Source organism: Arvicola amphibius, chromosome 5 (assembly GCF_903992535.2).
Source record: "Arvicola amphibius chromosome 5, mArvAmp1.2, whole genome shotgun sequence".
Lineage (NCBI taxonomy): Eukaryota > Metazoa > Chordata > Mammalia > Rodentia > Cricetidae > Arvicola > Arvicola amphibius.
In genome coordinates this window covers 24,603,557-24,619,398 of record NC_052051.1, presented here as the reverse complement: position 1 = coordinate 24,619,398, position 15,842 = coordinate 24,603,557, and the positions used below count along the sequence as shown (strand labels likewise).

The 15,842-nt window shown below is 51.4% G+C and overlaps 1 protein-coding gene across 1 annotated transcript in view; it reads right to left on the bottom strand.

The window, feature by feature from the left end:
- Rspo4 (R-spondin 4) overlaps positions 1-15,218 on the bottom strand; it is a 33,073-nt gene extending 17,855 nt beyond the window's left edge. Inside the window, exon 1 of the mRNA XM_038329222.1 lies at positions 15,140-15,218. Within this exon, the coding sequence (XP_038185150.1) occupies positions 15,140-15,218 (79 nt within the window). The remainder of the gene's footprint in view (positions 1-15,139) is intronic.
- Positions 15,219-15,842: the final 624 nt, after the last annotated feature.

Below are 15,842 nucleotides of genomic sequence, written 5' to 3'. Positions count from 1 at the left end.
TGCCTATGTGTCAAATATGTAAAACCGTATAAGAAGATACTGAAAATACAAGGGTGTGTGTGTCACGGAGGCAGCTTGGTCAGTACGTGCCCTCTGAACAAGCATAGAGATCCGGGCCAATCCTATAACCAGCACAGAAAGAGGGACATGGTGCAAGCTTGTAACCCCAGTGTTGGCAGGTGGGGACAAGGAGGATCCCTGGAGCTTGCTGCTCAACCAGTTGAGTTTAACTAGTGAGCGCCAGGTTCCGTGAGAGACCGTTTCAAAAAAACCCAAGATGGACGACGCTTGAGGACTGACATGAGGTTGACATGCCCTCTACATACACAGGCACACATGTATAGCTGAACACCCACTCAGTGTACACACACACACACACACACACACACACACACACACAGAGGTGGGGGGAGGAAGAAGGAGGGGAGAAGGGAGAGAGAGGGGAGAGCGGAGAGGGGAGAGAGAGGGGAGAGGGGAGAGGAGAGAGAGAGAGAGAGAGAGAGAGAGAGAGAGAGAGAGAGAGAGAGAGAGAGAGATTATCATGGAATTTTCCTAGAGATCAACTCAGAGTCTGCAGCCCTGTCACGCAGGGAACACTGACAAGCTTTCCATGACGTAGGGAGGGGACTGCTGTGTATGTCATTGAAGCGCTGCTTCTGTGATAGCAGGTTCTCAGTGAGTGCCTGTTACACACAGGTGCTAAATGGGTGCCTGCTGAATGACCTTGAGGCCCTGAGCTCTGGCTCCCTTTGGGGCTCTGTGCCTCACAGGGTGGTCTAAGTTCCTGTCTGAGCTTTCTAGATCATCACAGAGTCCAGCTGGAGTAGGGAGTACAACAATGTGGGGGCCAGAGCCCTCCAGCTGCCCACGCCGGGAAATGCGAGTCCAGGATGGGTAAGGGGAGGACCTCATGCCTAGCCCTTCTATTCCTTTAGTTTATCTCCGGAGAAGCCCAGAGGCTTGGGCGCCCCTGGGCTGATGGCAGGAGCAGAGGAGGGCAGAGCTTAGGGTAGCCAGGAGCACAGGCTGCAGAGGCAGATGCCCTGAGTTCTAACCCAGATGATCATCCTTAAGCCTCAGCTTCCCTTTCTGTAAAACAGGGATCAATGCCCTCAGATGTAAGGTCCAGTGTGATGCCCTGTGTGGTCTGCTTGAACACCTGGACTTTCCGGGAAGGGACCAGCTCTCTTTGCCACCTTTCATCCCCTCCCTTGCACCCCTCCAGTCTATGGGTGTCTGTCCACAGAGCACAGAGGGATGGCCCAGCGGTGTCTAGTGGTGCAGAATATTTGTTTACACTGTAGAAGTCTCTGCCCCAGGTGCCTTCTGACTGGTTTAATAAAGAGCGAAGTGGCCAATAGGTAGGAAGGAGAAAATAGGCGGGACTTCCGGGCAGAGAGAGAGAAACTGGAAGGAGGAATCTAAGTGTGCAATTTCTCCAGCAGACTCGGAGCAAATCAGATGCGCCGTACTAAGAGGTAACTGAGCCACACTGCAGAATATAGTTTAAAAAATACGCGTTAATTAAGTGGTAAGAGCTAGGTGGGGAAAAACCTAAGCTAAGGTCAAGATTTCATAATTAATAAGTCTCTGGGTCATTATTTGAGGGCTGGAGGTACAAAGATAGTCCAGTAAGAAAGCTTGCTACAGAATGGACCAGTAGACATGTCCCCAGCCCCCATGTGCAGGTGGGCTTCTGGTCTGGAGGGGCCCGAAGGATGGAGAGACTGAGATGCCACACCCCAACTAACTCACATTTGCTGTCTACCTGGAACCACTGAGGATGAGCAAACAGTAAGAAGTGGAGGGTGTGGGGCAGGTGAGATAGCATGTTGTCGTCATTTGGCCAATTTATGATCTGAGTATCGGGGAACCAATGGTGGTGACTGACTGATTCGAGATGGCGATTCCTACCTGGAGGGGTGCAAGGCTTCAGAGTCCCATCGTGGGACACCAGCCATCCGTACCAGTGCGCCTGGCACAGCCCCTCCTCTCTACTCACCGGGATAGACCCTGGATTTTCCAACTGCAGGAATTCTGGAGGTGACAACAGCAAGCAGTTCTATCCCTACTCTTTCTGCACAACACAGGCAAGCAGTGTTAAAGTTGGGCCGTCATCCCCAAAGATCCAAATGTGAGAGACTTGGTCCCCTAAGGAAAGATGGGGGAGCCTTTTGGTGGCAGGATCTAATGACACCCTCAGAATATTGGGGCACTTGCTTGGCCTCCCTGTCTTCCTCTTCGGCTTCTCCCTTGTGTGGTGAACAGTTTCCCACACCATGGGCTCTCCACCATAGCTACCACATACCCCACAACCAGGGACCCAAAGCAACAGAACTGCCCCACTGAGACTGGAACCTACATAACCGTGAGCTAAGTAAAACCTGACACAGCTATCTTCCCATAGGGAGTGCCCTGGCTGTGGCAAGGGGGATGGGCATGTAAGGAGGAGGATGTATTGGCAAACGACTCAGTCCCCTAATGAGAGCTGGGTGAACCTTTCAGGAACAGGCTATAATGAGAGCCCCTCAGGGTATTGGCGAACATGCTTGGCCACTCCATCTTTCTCTTCAGCTTCTCCATTGCGAACAGTTTCCTCTACCATGGGCTTCTCCGCCATTGTTGCCCTGTACCTCATCAGGGGCCTGGACACACTGCTACAAAATAATACTGTGACCTACTGGATAGGCAAACTGAAAAAGACCGCAGCACCCGCCACTCCATGAGAGGAGATGGGGTCTGCTGTCTCCAGCACAGTAGGTAACAGAATTTTCCTGAGGGGGCTCCATCAATAAAGAATAGGAACTCTTTTTAGAGGCACACACTGAATCCTTGGAATCCAGGGCTGAGACCCTTGGATCTGAATGGGTGCTTTGGACTCTCTATCTCTCCAGCTACCTTTTCCTCCCTATCTGGATGTGGGCACAGCCCCTGACTCAGAGGTCAGCTCTGCTACATCCATCACTGCAGCCTGCTGGGAGACAAAGGGTGGGTCTCTGCCACTCCAGGTAACACATACCTCACCACCACACGGCCCTGGAGCTGAGGCTCTTAGTCAGGCTGGCTGAGGGGTGAGATGCGGAAGACAGAAGCAGGAATACAAGGTCCTGGCTTCAACCAACCTGGTCTCAGATCCCAGATCCCCACTATACAGCTGTTTGATGTCAGTGTGTGCATGTTGTCCACAGAGGGTTTATTGGAGTTGACTTATCCAGGCTCAGTATTGAAAATATTAAGAAAAAAAAATACCAGTGGGCAGAACAGGCAGAGACTTTTTCTTGTTATTCCCTAAACAATATAACAGAACTATTTAGGAACAGCTACATTGTTATGCGGCCTTGTTTGTGATCGCAAGGTTACAAGGTATCTAACTTACTTTTCAATTGCTGTGATAAAACACCATGGCCAAGACAAAGTAAAAGACAAAGTCTGGTGGTGGCACACACTTTTAATCCCAGCACCAGGGAGGCAGAGGCAGGGGGATCTCTGTGAGCTCCAGAACAGCCAGTGCTACACAGAGAAACCCTTTCTCAAAAAATAAATACATTTAAAAAGGCATTTAATTTGTGGCTCATGGTCCCAGAGGGTTGAGTCCATGACATCATGGTAGGGAACATGGCAGCAGGTGGGCAGGCATGGCAAAGGAGCAGCAGTCGGAAGCTTTCTTACATCTTGATCCACAAGCACAGGGCAGAGAGAGCTAACTGGGAATGGTGTGGACTTTTCAGAAACTTCCAAACCTCAAACCCCCATGGCACACCTCCTAATCCTTCCCAAACAGTTCCACCAACTAGGGATCAAACATTCAAATATATGAGCCTATGGGGGCATTCTCATTCAAACAACCATAACACCCATACGCTGTGTTATACAAGGGACTTAACACCTGCAGATTGGGCATCTTGAGGTGGTGGGATACCAAGGGATGATTGTTTTGTGTCAAATACTGTTTAAGGCACAGGGAGACCTCAGTGGATGGACAGTCCACTAGACAAGATGGAAACGGTGGGTGTTTCCATCCTGAAGGGAGTGGGGTTCCAAAGCCTCTCTGGAATATACATTCTTGGTAGAGGAACCAGCAAGTAGAAGGTCCTCAGGCTGGAGAGATCAAAGGGCAGTGGCCAAGGAAGGATGAGCGAGTGTTAAGGTTAGAAGGTGGGGGCCCAGACCACTAGGGTGGGCTAACTGTAGCTGATTTGCCCAAGTTCTGCATTAAAAATAATTTTTAAAAAACCCTGTTGACAGACTAGGCAGGGTTTTTTTTTTCTTGTTTTTCCCAAAACAATACAACAGAACTATTACAAACAGTTACATTGTATGTGGCCTTGTGTGTGATCTCAAGGTATATGCTTGGATGGTGTCACGTTTTCTGGACTCAGGCTGGGAGGTGAGGACTTGCCCAGACAAGCCCTGGTCAATCAGAAACGTATTAGAGTGACTACCACTTGCTCAGCTAATCAGGTTTGTGGGAGATGACCTAACTGTTTCTGGAATTTCCGGAGCTGTGTCTAAAAGAAACCTGTGGGCTTCTCTGGGGGTTGCTGCCATTTTGTTGTGTGGCTGACCCCAGCATTCTGGAAATAAATGCTTTTGCTGATCGCATATGTGAGTGGTGGTCTCTGTGGGGTCATGTGCGGACCCTAACAGCTCCAGCAAGTTTGCTTGGGTGTCAAACGAATTAAAAGGTAGATGGCTGTGTCCACAGTGTCACACCCAGCAGATGTTCCAAGGGGACCTTGTCATAGAGATTCATTGCACTGGCTAGTTTGATATCAACTTGATGCAAGCTAAAGTCATCTGAATGAAGGAAGCACAGTTAAAAAAGTCTCCATAAGAGGCTGTAGGCAACCCTATAGGGCATTTTCTTAACTAGTGATTAAGGGGGAGGGACCAGCCAATGGTGGGTAGGTGTCATCCCTGGGCTGGTGGTCCTGGGTTCTATAAGAAAGCAGGTTGAACAAGCCATGAGGAGCAAGCAAGTAAGCAGCACTCTTCCATGGCCTCTGCATCAGCTCCTGCCTCCAGGTTCCTGCCCTGTTTGAGTTCCTGTCCTGTCAATGATCAACTGATAGGGAAGTGTGAGCCAAATTAACAATCCTGTCCCTTCCAAAATATGTAAAAAGAAAAAATTTAAAAAGTCCCTAAAATATTTTTAAATCAATACAAATTAAGACAGGATTAGTGGATTTGACTATAGCAACACCATGTCACGTGGTGACTGGATCTGACCACGGCAGCACCATGCCACGTGGTGACTGCTTTCCACAAGACCAATAAACTGACGAGACAAATGGATGAGCCCCAAGACTCTTCAATGTTAAGATGGGTCAGTAAGCAGGTGGCACTAAGGGAGCCCACAAAACTGACAGGAAAAAAAAATCAGGAAGCCCAGTAAAAGAGGAGGGGAGCAAAAATTAAATTGAAAAACTAAAAACTATTTTAATTAAAGTAAGACACTAAAATGAGGCGTGCGGGGGTGTGTGTGTTATAGCTCAGTCAGTGAACTGCTTGCCTTGCAAGCACAAGGATCTGAGTTCGAGTCCCCGGCACCTGGGTGTGGTGCCAAAGACAAGCAGATCCCTGGGGCTCAGTAACCACCCTGCCTATCCTACAAAACAGCAAGTTCCAGGTTCCACTGAGAGACCCTGTCTCCAAAGACCAAGGAGATGGCTGCTAAGGTTGGCCTCTCGCCCATATATGTGTGCATATCTCCTCACAAACATGCACATACATGTACACATATAAACACACAAAGTCCCTAACATATGAAAATTTAAATTAATAAACAATTCTAAAATAAGATGGCACTTAAAACAAATTTAAAACAATAAGATAAAAGTCAAAACCTAAAATGTAAAAGTGAAATAAAAAAAAAATCACTTGTCAAGTACATTCCAATACATTGCTTTTAAATGAATAAATCCTACAGATTGAAGGTAACTTTAATGCCTAAATCAAGATTTGAAATTTAAAAAAGAGTGGCTAGAGAGATGGCTTGGTGGTTAAGAGCCCTGGCTGCTCTGTCAGAGGACCTGGGTTTGATTCCTAGCACCCACAAGGCAGCTCACAACTGTCTGCAGTTCCAGTTCTAGGGGAATGGGCGCCCTCTTCTGGCCTCTGCAAGTATCAAGCATGCATGAGGGGCACACACAGACGCAGGCAAGACACTCAGACAGAGGAAACAGAAGAGAAGTGAAGAAGACTTTTAAGAGGAACATTTAAAATCCAAGTGATTTTTTTTTTAAGCAATTTAAAAAATAACGACAGAAAACAAATACTGTCAGCACACAATGAAAGCTGGGTTTTGTAGACACCTGTGGCCAGTGTGTGGGAGTTCAGGAGCTGAGCGGCTCAGAGGCCAGGAACGAGGGTTCCAGCTTGTCGAACAATGGAGAGCAAGGCGTCAGGTGCTGATGGCTTCACTTGGGAACACACACCTAGTTACTTGTGGGTTCGTGGTGCGCCCTGTAGTGAGTTAGTGTGCGAGCTGTCACCCTCGCTATCCCCATGCTCACTATCACCCTCAGGTCCCTATACAAGGAGTGCAGATGCTCAGAGAGGGTGGCTCACTAGGCCACACCACACAGCACTGAGCACCAACTTCATCCTAAGAACCTAGGTTCCTCAGAGCTACCTCGGTTGGACTCAGCCACAGCTGCTTAAGATCTTCGTCTGCTGTTAGGGCCGTGTGTGACATTAGTTCTAAGCATTCCACATGCTCAAGAAGCCAGTCTCCCATGATACATGGCAGCCACCAATACTAGCTGAGTGCCTTGTGTCTTCCAGATGGGTCACAAGCAGTGACCTCCAGGACACCGTACAGTCAGATGCTATTCACTGGCCCCCTTGTCCTGACAACAGTGACATTCGGGAGCATGGCTGTAGGGAGAGGAGGATGGGAACCCAGGCCTGTCACAGGTCCTTGCCTGTCTGACACTTGCCATTCTGTGGAGCATTCTGTTAGAATGTGCTATGCTCGTGTCCAGGCTGTTTTGTGAATTCGCCAACAGAAGGAGGCGTGGCCTGTCAGGAGGAGGTGTGGCCTGCGTGGGGCATTCTGAGCAGCAGCACCCGTGCCCACATTGCTATTGGTGCAGGATTCACCTGAACTCTGACAGTTACACCAGTCACCACCAGAGCCCTCCATCTCTGCCATCAACTGTAGAGAAGGTGGACGCTCTGGAGACGGGGGTGATGCCCCCCATGACATGGATTGCTGGGGCACAGACCCTTCTGAAACAGGCATCAGAGCCTCCCATGAGCCATGGAGGGGGGCCTGGGCCCTACGAGAAATCAATCCAGGGTATGGTGGTGGTCCAGCTTTGGGAAGCAGCACCCTAGGGTGCGGGTCTCCCCAGTCAGAGGCCAGACATGCGCCACGTGATCTGGGGCAGACATGTGACCTGGATTAAGAAAGAAGGCTTGGGACCCTAGAGACCTGCCTGGGAACATTCCATCTCTCCCTGTCTGTGTGTGGCCTTGGGTAGCTGACGCCTGCTCCTACCTAGAGCACAGAGGTCTGCAGGACCAGGCCACCTCAGGAGCCATACTGTAGACAGGCCCTCAGAGGTTTGGTATTGGCATTGAACCCCAGCTCAGTCATCAATTATCTGGATTTAAATCCTAGTTTGGCAAAACTTACTCTGTGAAGCTATTGTGGTGGAACATGAAATTGCTGATATGTGGCTGCTTTCAGTGGACAAACATGGCAACTGCATATGCTTCAATCCGTGCTTCTGCCGTCAGACTGCTTACTGCTCTATGGAGTGTGGGTAGCACAGTCCCCATGAGTGGCGGATGGGAGGCTGTGAGGCCAGTTAGCGCTCAGGTACCAGGGCCGGGTAGTGTTTGGACCTTAGCTATGTGGCCTTAGACAAGTTACCTACCCTCTTTGGGTCACATACCTTCTCATTTATATAACAGGTATAATAATAATATCCACCTCACAGGCTTAGTAACCTAAGGGATGTGAGCACTCTTGGGGGTCAGGGTCCCTTAGCAGCTGGGTGGTCCCTCAATGTGGGTCACTGAACAGTCTTGTAGAAGAGAGGGAACCACGTCTTCAGAGGCAGAATGCAGTGGAGAGGATCGCGGGTTGAAGGATTTGAAACTGCCATTTCTGTAGGTCAAAAAAATTGGGCAGTCCCCCAAGGACACTGAGGGACTTGTGATTCTGGTGAAAAATGCGAGCAGATTGTGTGGCGACAGCTGGGGGAGGGGCATGCTCCAGGAGTGACCAGGCTAGACTGTTTCACAACTCGACAGCATCCACAACCATGGCTCTGGATGAAGGACTAGCCCTGAAATTACGACAGCTTTAATTCAGGTCTTAACTAAATCTCCAGACCTTGTGTGGCGCTGCACATTCCCCAGGTCACTAGAGAACCCTGGATATCGATCGGGCTGCCTCCCTTCATCTGTGGAAGGCCTCTTGGTGCCTTCTGACACTAATTCCGCCCGTGGAAGGGCAAGGCAGGCTGGTATCCCTCAGCAGCACGGTGGAAACGGGCTCTAAGGAGCCATCTCAGACTGCACAGGCTCTGGAGCAGGCTGCCTTGCTGTCCTTGGCTACTGGTCCTTCTGGACCTGGCCACCAATTGCTGCTGACCTGGGGCTAGCCTTTTCCCACTGCCACTTCCAATCTTGCAAGTGTCAGCTCCTCTGACCTTTAAGTGTCAGACTCAGGGGCTCCTCTGGCCTTTTTTTCGTGTGTGTGCCTCCCCGCTCCCCAATGTTCTACAGCCCTTCTGAGGAACTCCTGGGAGAAAGTAAGCACGGACTGTTCTGCAAACCGGAAAGTTCCGGGCGAGAAAGAGGCTGGTGAACGACAGCACTCCTTGCTCCACGGCAAGTAGGATTTGCTCCTGTGGGTTTTGGAACCAGAAAGACCCAAGTCACACATACATTTGCTGTGTGACTCAGTCCCCTCAATTTTCTTCCTGTTTCTTGGGTGGGGGGGAGGGGTAGAACTGTATCCAGCAGACAGGGCTGGGCTGAAGGCCAGTGTGAAGAGAACATGGCGATGTCTGTCATGTTCACTGCTCTGGAGTGTCTAACACAGGAAGGCCTGCAGAGTCCAGACACAGAAGTCCAACCTTCTACAGGTCAACATTCAAGAGGTGCCAGGAAGGATATAGCACCAGGCTCAGGGCAACTGGAAGCAAAAGAGCTTGGGGACTGCTCATGGGTGTGTGTGTGTGTGTGTGTGTGTGTGTGTGTGTGTGTGTGTGTGTGTAGGTGTCCCTGTGGAGGGAGTGGAGCAATAAATCGGACTCCAATTCTGGATAATGCCACGTGGTCCACTGGGCCTTGGTCCCCTCTTAGGGAAAAAAACGGACCCTCCTACCTTCATAGAGTCCTGCATCTTACATCTGTCCTGTTATTAGGCCAGCTTGGAAAGGGTTGAGTGCCTCTGACAGGCACAGCTGGGGGAATAGCATCCATGTTCTGATAATGGGAAGGACACACTCACACCATCTAAGGCTGGTGCAAGTCTGGAAACCTGAATTCGGGTCTCCAGAACCCATGAAAACCCAGGCAGGTGTGGTGACTCACTTGTAATCCCAGTACTCAGGAGGTAGAGGCAGAGGATCCTCCAGGCAAGCTAGCGAGCTAGACTAGTCAGAATTGCAAGCCCCAGGCTCATAGAGAGCCGTTGAGCAGATCTGACATCAACTTCGGGCCTTCACACTCATGCACCCACATGTGAGCATGCATACATATAAACATGCACATAACATAGGCATGCACATCGCATACGTGCACACAAACAGAAAAATATTTCATATTAACATTCACGCTGTATACATACTCCCACTCGTGAGAACACACACCACATATCCATGTGCAATTGCACATACTTGCAAGCATGCTCACATACCTGTCTGTGCACACAGCCCTACACATAAGCAAGCATCGCTACCCTTCTCAACACTGGAAAAGCACTATGCCAGTTTCTGCAGAGAGTATGGTATGCCACGGCCTCTGGCATGATCCCTGGTGGTCCACAAAACCTAGAATATTGACTCTAGTTCTTGACAGAAACAACCTCTAACTCCATTCTACTTTCTTCCACCCTGTTCTGTTCCCTTCTGTCCTGTTCTATTCCATGCCATTCATTAAAAAATGGCCTGCAACTTACTTAGTTGGCAGCTGACTGCCAAGGCTTCAGCTCTCAGGTGTGAATCTAGTGTGGGAGAATTGTCTGTAATCTGTCAATCATGTTTTAAATAAAACGCTGATTGACCAGGCAGAAAGTATAGGCGGGAAAACCAGACAGGAAGTAGAAATGATGTAATGAGAACAGGAGAATTCTGGAAAGGAGGAAGTTGGTTCCTCCCTCTCCTGCCCAGACCACCGAAGCAGCAGGATGTGATCTGCCCCACTGAAAAAAGGTACTGAACCACATGGCTAACATAGACCAGAAAAATGGGTTAATCAAGAGTTAGCCAGTGAGAGGCTAGAGCTAATGGGCCAATCAGCTTTATAACTATAGAGATCTCTGTGTTATTTCTTTGGGGCTTGCCGGCTGTGGGGTACTGGGTGGGACAGAAACCCACACAAACAGGCCTGGCCCCTTCTTGTTACATGAATCCCTTCATAAGGGACAGGAAACCTCTTACACACTCCAGCTCAGCAATGCCCCAGAGTCTCCACGCAATGTCCCTTCTTGGAGTCCCCAGCTGAGACTGGAACAATTATGGCCTGCCTGTCAAGGCTGGGCTGAAGAGGACTGGGGCCCTGCCGTAGCATTGTCCCTGATGGACTTTAGGGACTGGCTGGGACATCAGTGGCAGTGCAGTGTCCACCCATGCTGTCTTCAGGACTCGGTAGAGTCTGGACACGGGAGCTCAGCAAATATGGTACCCCAAATCCCTCCATGACCCAACACTAGCTCTGTCCACAGTGGGGCTCCCATCTCCTCCCCACCATGTGGTTCCTCCTGCAGGTCGCTACACTGCTGCCATTGCTTGATGACCCTGCTAAGGCTCGCCTAGACCTGACCATCAGTCGCAACAGAGTTCCTTGATTGATTTAGGCACAGGCTGGGGTGCCTCCTAAGCTTTGGTTCTGTGCCCCAACTCAGCTGTTGGGAGTTCTCCATAGGCTGCTGCCCCTTCACTGCCTTGCCTAAAAATTGGGTTTGCCAAAAGGCATGGAAAAGGAAGTCCGCGTCCCCTATTCGGGGACCCAGTACACGGCCAGCCCTCTCTCTGTGGTCTCTGCAGCCTTGGTGACTGGGAATGGGGAGGGTGTCTGGAGGGCCTCCCAGGGCCATGGCAGGATAAGTGGAAAACTCCTCCCCCTCCCTTTGTCCACAGGCTGGCTTCAGAGTGGCTGAGGAGGGACAGGCCAGGTGAGGAGATCAGGATCAGCTGCCTGTTTGCCTTGTGTGCAAGCTTCTGCTTCCTAGACTTAAGCAGTTGCTGTTTTCCCAAGAGACCCAGGTCTCAGGTCAGGATTCACCCACCCCATCCCTCAGCACCCATGGAGGCATCACCTCGCTCTGCCCCGAGGGAACCGGCTTTCTTTCCCGAGCCAATGTCCATCCGAGCTGGCTCCATCTGCATACCATCTCTCAGGCAACACATCTTGTTCTGCACCCAGCCACGCTCCGACCCATAGACAAGAGGCCCAGGTGGTCTGTGCCATCTGTCACTTGCCTGCCCAGGTGTTAGCCCCCACTCTGGATCTGCATCCGGAGCCAGTGCTGCCATTCCGGCTTTGCACATGGTATTCTTTGCACCTGCCACAGTAAATCAAATAGCTCAGGGGAACAAGGTCATGGGGAAGTCAACGCTCAGGAGGTACCTTCTGCCCAGCCCTCTCTGCCCTAAGAAGCTTTCGTGTACCTTCCTTCTGGGATGACAGTAAATTTTTCCTGCTATCCAAGAAGGCAGGTTCAGTGGCTCCCACTTCACAGATGAGGGAAACACATATCAGAGAACATTCATGGACTGCCTAAGTTCTCATGCCCAGTGTAGGAGAGGACAGAGAATTTGGACCCCAGCCTCATCTCATCCCTACAGAAGCTCTAGATCTGGGAACAGGAGACACAATCTACAGTCCCCTCATTTTTTTTTTCAAGGCAGGGTTTCCCTGTGTCATAGCCCTAGCTGTTCTGGAACTAGCTCTTGTAGACCAGGCTGGCCTCGAACTCACAGAGATCCGCCTGCCTCTGCCACCCAAGTGCTGGGATTAAAAGCGTGTGCCACCACCGCCCGGCAAGTCCCCTCATTTTGCTCCACTGCCCCACTGCCAGGCACACCAGTTCATTTCAAGAGAAATGTCGCCATCTGGTTCTAATTCATTTATACTTAATTAATCAAAGTGTTTTGTAAGAGACACTGGAGGTCCAAGAACTCCTTTTAAGCCTTTCCTTTCAGTCTGTTTTGCAGAAATAGAAAAATTAGGTTTCATCAAAACGAGTGATGACGCTGGAGCCAGAGGAGCCCAGGTTCATGAGAAGTGGACCCCATGGGAGGCAGCACAGATCAAGCTGGGGCAAGCAGGTCCTTCCCCATGGCTGGATACTGGGCCAAAGACTGAGGTCAAGGGCAGGGTGTGGGGGAGGTGGCTCAGGAACGCAAGGAAGGGTAAGCCTTGGATGCCTCAGCTTAGCATCCTCCAGCCTTCTGATACGACCTGGCTGGGGGGGCTGCTCTGTAACACTACATGAATAGATGTGTGAGCAAGTGAGCGAGGCACTGCCAATATCTGAGCATCTAAAGGACACATTCTCTCACCAAAGTCAGATCAGAGGGCCAAAGTCAGCTAGCCCCTGAGGACCATACGCACAACCTTCCAAGGCATGTCTGAGAAACGGTCCTCATGTGTATGTCTAGGTATGAGAGAGGTCAGCCCCTCTCCACCACCTCTTCCTGCTCTGATAAAACTGCACAGCCAAGAACTCTACCAAACCCTACATTTCCCAAACCTACTTGGCCATGATAACTGTGACTGCCTTGCAGAACAGGCTCCAGAGTTGTGTAGTCTCCACCTCCGTGCCAAGGGGGAAACTGAGACTGTGGGCAGAAGCAGAGAAGAAACCCTCTTATCCAAGGTCACGTCGCATGAATGGGTCAGGAGAGGGACTGAAGCCCAAGGCTTTGCATCACATGAACACAGTCACAACCTCGCTGAAGATGCTGGGCAGGCGGGTGCACCTGAGGCTCAAAAGCAGCATTTTCATCTAGCGGGACCAAGGCAAGAAGCATCTCTCTGTGGCAAGTTCCGGAGGAGCTGCTAGTGAGCTGGGCTAACGGGAAGGAACAAAGGATTTTCACGACCCCTCTCTGCCTTTGATTAGTGGGAAGCATCTTAGAAGCCTAACTATATTCCCCTCTAGTGAGGTAAACTGAGGTTCTGAGAAAAGAAGACCAATCCAGCTCACAGGACCTCACAACACCCTATCATCTTAGCTCTGAGATGCTAAGATCTGATCCTACGATCTCAGCCTGCTCGTCGGCTGTGCGGCTTTAGACAAATCAACCCCCTTCTCCGAATCTCTGAACTTGTTTTCTCTCTAGAAAGTAAGCACCTCTCCCTGCATTCACTGGGCTTCTGGAAGTAGCTAATGACACAACAGACAAGAGACTGGGATGATTTATGGTGCCAAGGACCATGAGGTGCCGGCAGAGGCAGGGAACCCTCCACTTTACCCTCACATCATCATAGTTACGGTCCTCCTGACAGAGACGGAAATCTATTCCCATTTTAAAGATAAGTTGGTAAAAGGAAAGAATTTAAAAATCGTTTCAGAGTGGAGAAGCATTTTAGAGGACCAAAGTGAAGGATCTCACACAGGATTCAGAATGGAGAAGCATTCTGGAGGACCAGTGTGCTGAAGGATCTCTCGCAGGCAAACCTCAAGTCCTGTAGTCACGCATCTGGAGACTTCAAAGGAGGGATACGCATCCAGACAGACTGACTCAGTGCCTAGGCTCTGGACAGCAGAGTGAAGGCCACTCACAGAGGTAAACCTTCAGGACCCCGAAGTCCCACCCAGGTCCACCTGCCTCTCTATTCTTTGTCCCTTTGTCCTCCTCCCTTAGAAGATGGACCCCTAGGCCGTGGCTTGCCATCCCACCTCACACCTGCTCTCCCACCGTCCCTCTGTGCACCTTGCTCCTTTACAGGAGCTACCACTTCCACAGAAGGCTTTTCACGCGGATGGACTCGAAGCCCTAAGGCAAGGCCACTCTCACACTCTCCTACTCAGCATTCTCTAACCCAGGCTCTCAGCTGGAGCTTCCTCCTGCCTGTGGGACCACTCAGCAAAGCACCCTGCACACACTTTGGGTTCTAGTTCTACAGAGTGAGGCAGCCACTCTGGGCATCTTAAGGATGTGAGGAGACAGTGTGTGGCAGACTCTTGGCACTGTGGTTAGTCTTTGGCTGTTGGTTCAGAGACAGGCAGCAAGGGTCCTAGGACCTGCCCTGTTCAGCTTTAGGGCTTGCTGGTCATCTTGCTCCTCCTGCCAGCACAGAGTCTGCCAACTCTGGCTCAGCAGGAGCAGTCCCAAACTCACCTAGGAAAGACATCTGACTGTGACACTGAGGAACTGTGGCCCAGGACCCTAAGGACAATGTTTTCAAGGCCCAGGCACAGTTAGTCTCAGGTTCAGGTTTCTTAGTAGTTCCAGCAGGTCCCAAAGGAAAAATAAATTCCAAGGCTCCTATCCTAGAGGGGACAAACTTCTTCCAGGTCATCCAGAAAAGATCACCAGAGAGGCTCACCCAGATCACTTCTCTGGGAGGTGGGGGATGATAGCAGGGGTCAGGGACAGTGATAGAGTCTCATGTAGGCCCTGGAGCAACTGCTCTTGATGGGACCCCGTGGTCCAGCGAGGATGTTTGGGCTGGCTTCTAAGCCACTAGCTCTGTTTTCTAGTGCCTTGGTCCCAAGGATGGTTCCTTGGGTTTTGGTGTCCATGGAGTTACTCTTGGGACACAGCCGGGAGGCTGGGGCCAGTGAGCTGGACCTTCTCTCTGCTTCCTAGGTCCAGGTTGCTCGACAACTCCCCGTGCTGACCCTGCGTCAATAGCCTAGGCATCGGGCACCAAACAGATGCCCGCCAGGCTACCACGAGTCTGCCTCATGGCAGACTACCCCACCACAGTTCAGCCACATCTGTACCTTGCTTCTTTCTCCGGTGCAGGGCGAGCATGTCCACCGCGTGGGCGAGGAGCAGCAGCAGGCAGAGTGGCGCCCGCATCTGGGCAACCTGATGCTCCTGGCGCCCGGGCGCCCCGACGGCCCGACAGCCGCTGTGCGGGGACAGTTCGTGGCACGCGTTGCGCATCCGCGGGTCGCTGGTCGCTGCGGTCACCGGGACCCGCCGTGCGCCCAGGGCGCGGTGGGTCGAGTGAGGGCGTCCGCTTGGCCGCGCGGCTGGGGCGGGGAGGAGTCGGCGGCTGGGCGGCGCTTAACCCTCGGGGGGGCCCCGTGCGGGTGCCTGCGGTTCTGCCCACCCCACGCAACCCCACGCCCTGCGCACGTGCACAGGCCGACTTCAGGTACACACACGCCCACGCCCGCGCCCACGGAGTACTGCACACTCACCCGTTCAGACCCTCCAGCAGCACCCTCCCTCTGCCACTTCTGGTTCCTTCCCTCTTTCTTCCAGGACCCTCCTGGCTTGTTTTTCTGTTCCAACTGTTTGTCCCCTGACTGTCTGGCCTCCAACACTCCACTCTTTCCAAGAGCTAGGCCCCTTTCTGGCGCGCTGTCCACACCTGGCTCTCTGGTGTCCAGCGGGCTCGCGCTGCTCTCTCCATCCCTTGGCTCTCAGGGGTGGGAGTGTGAACCATGCTGCCCCACTCTTTTCTTCCTAGATGTC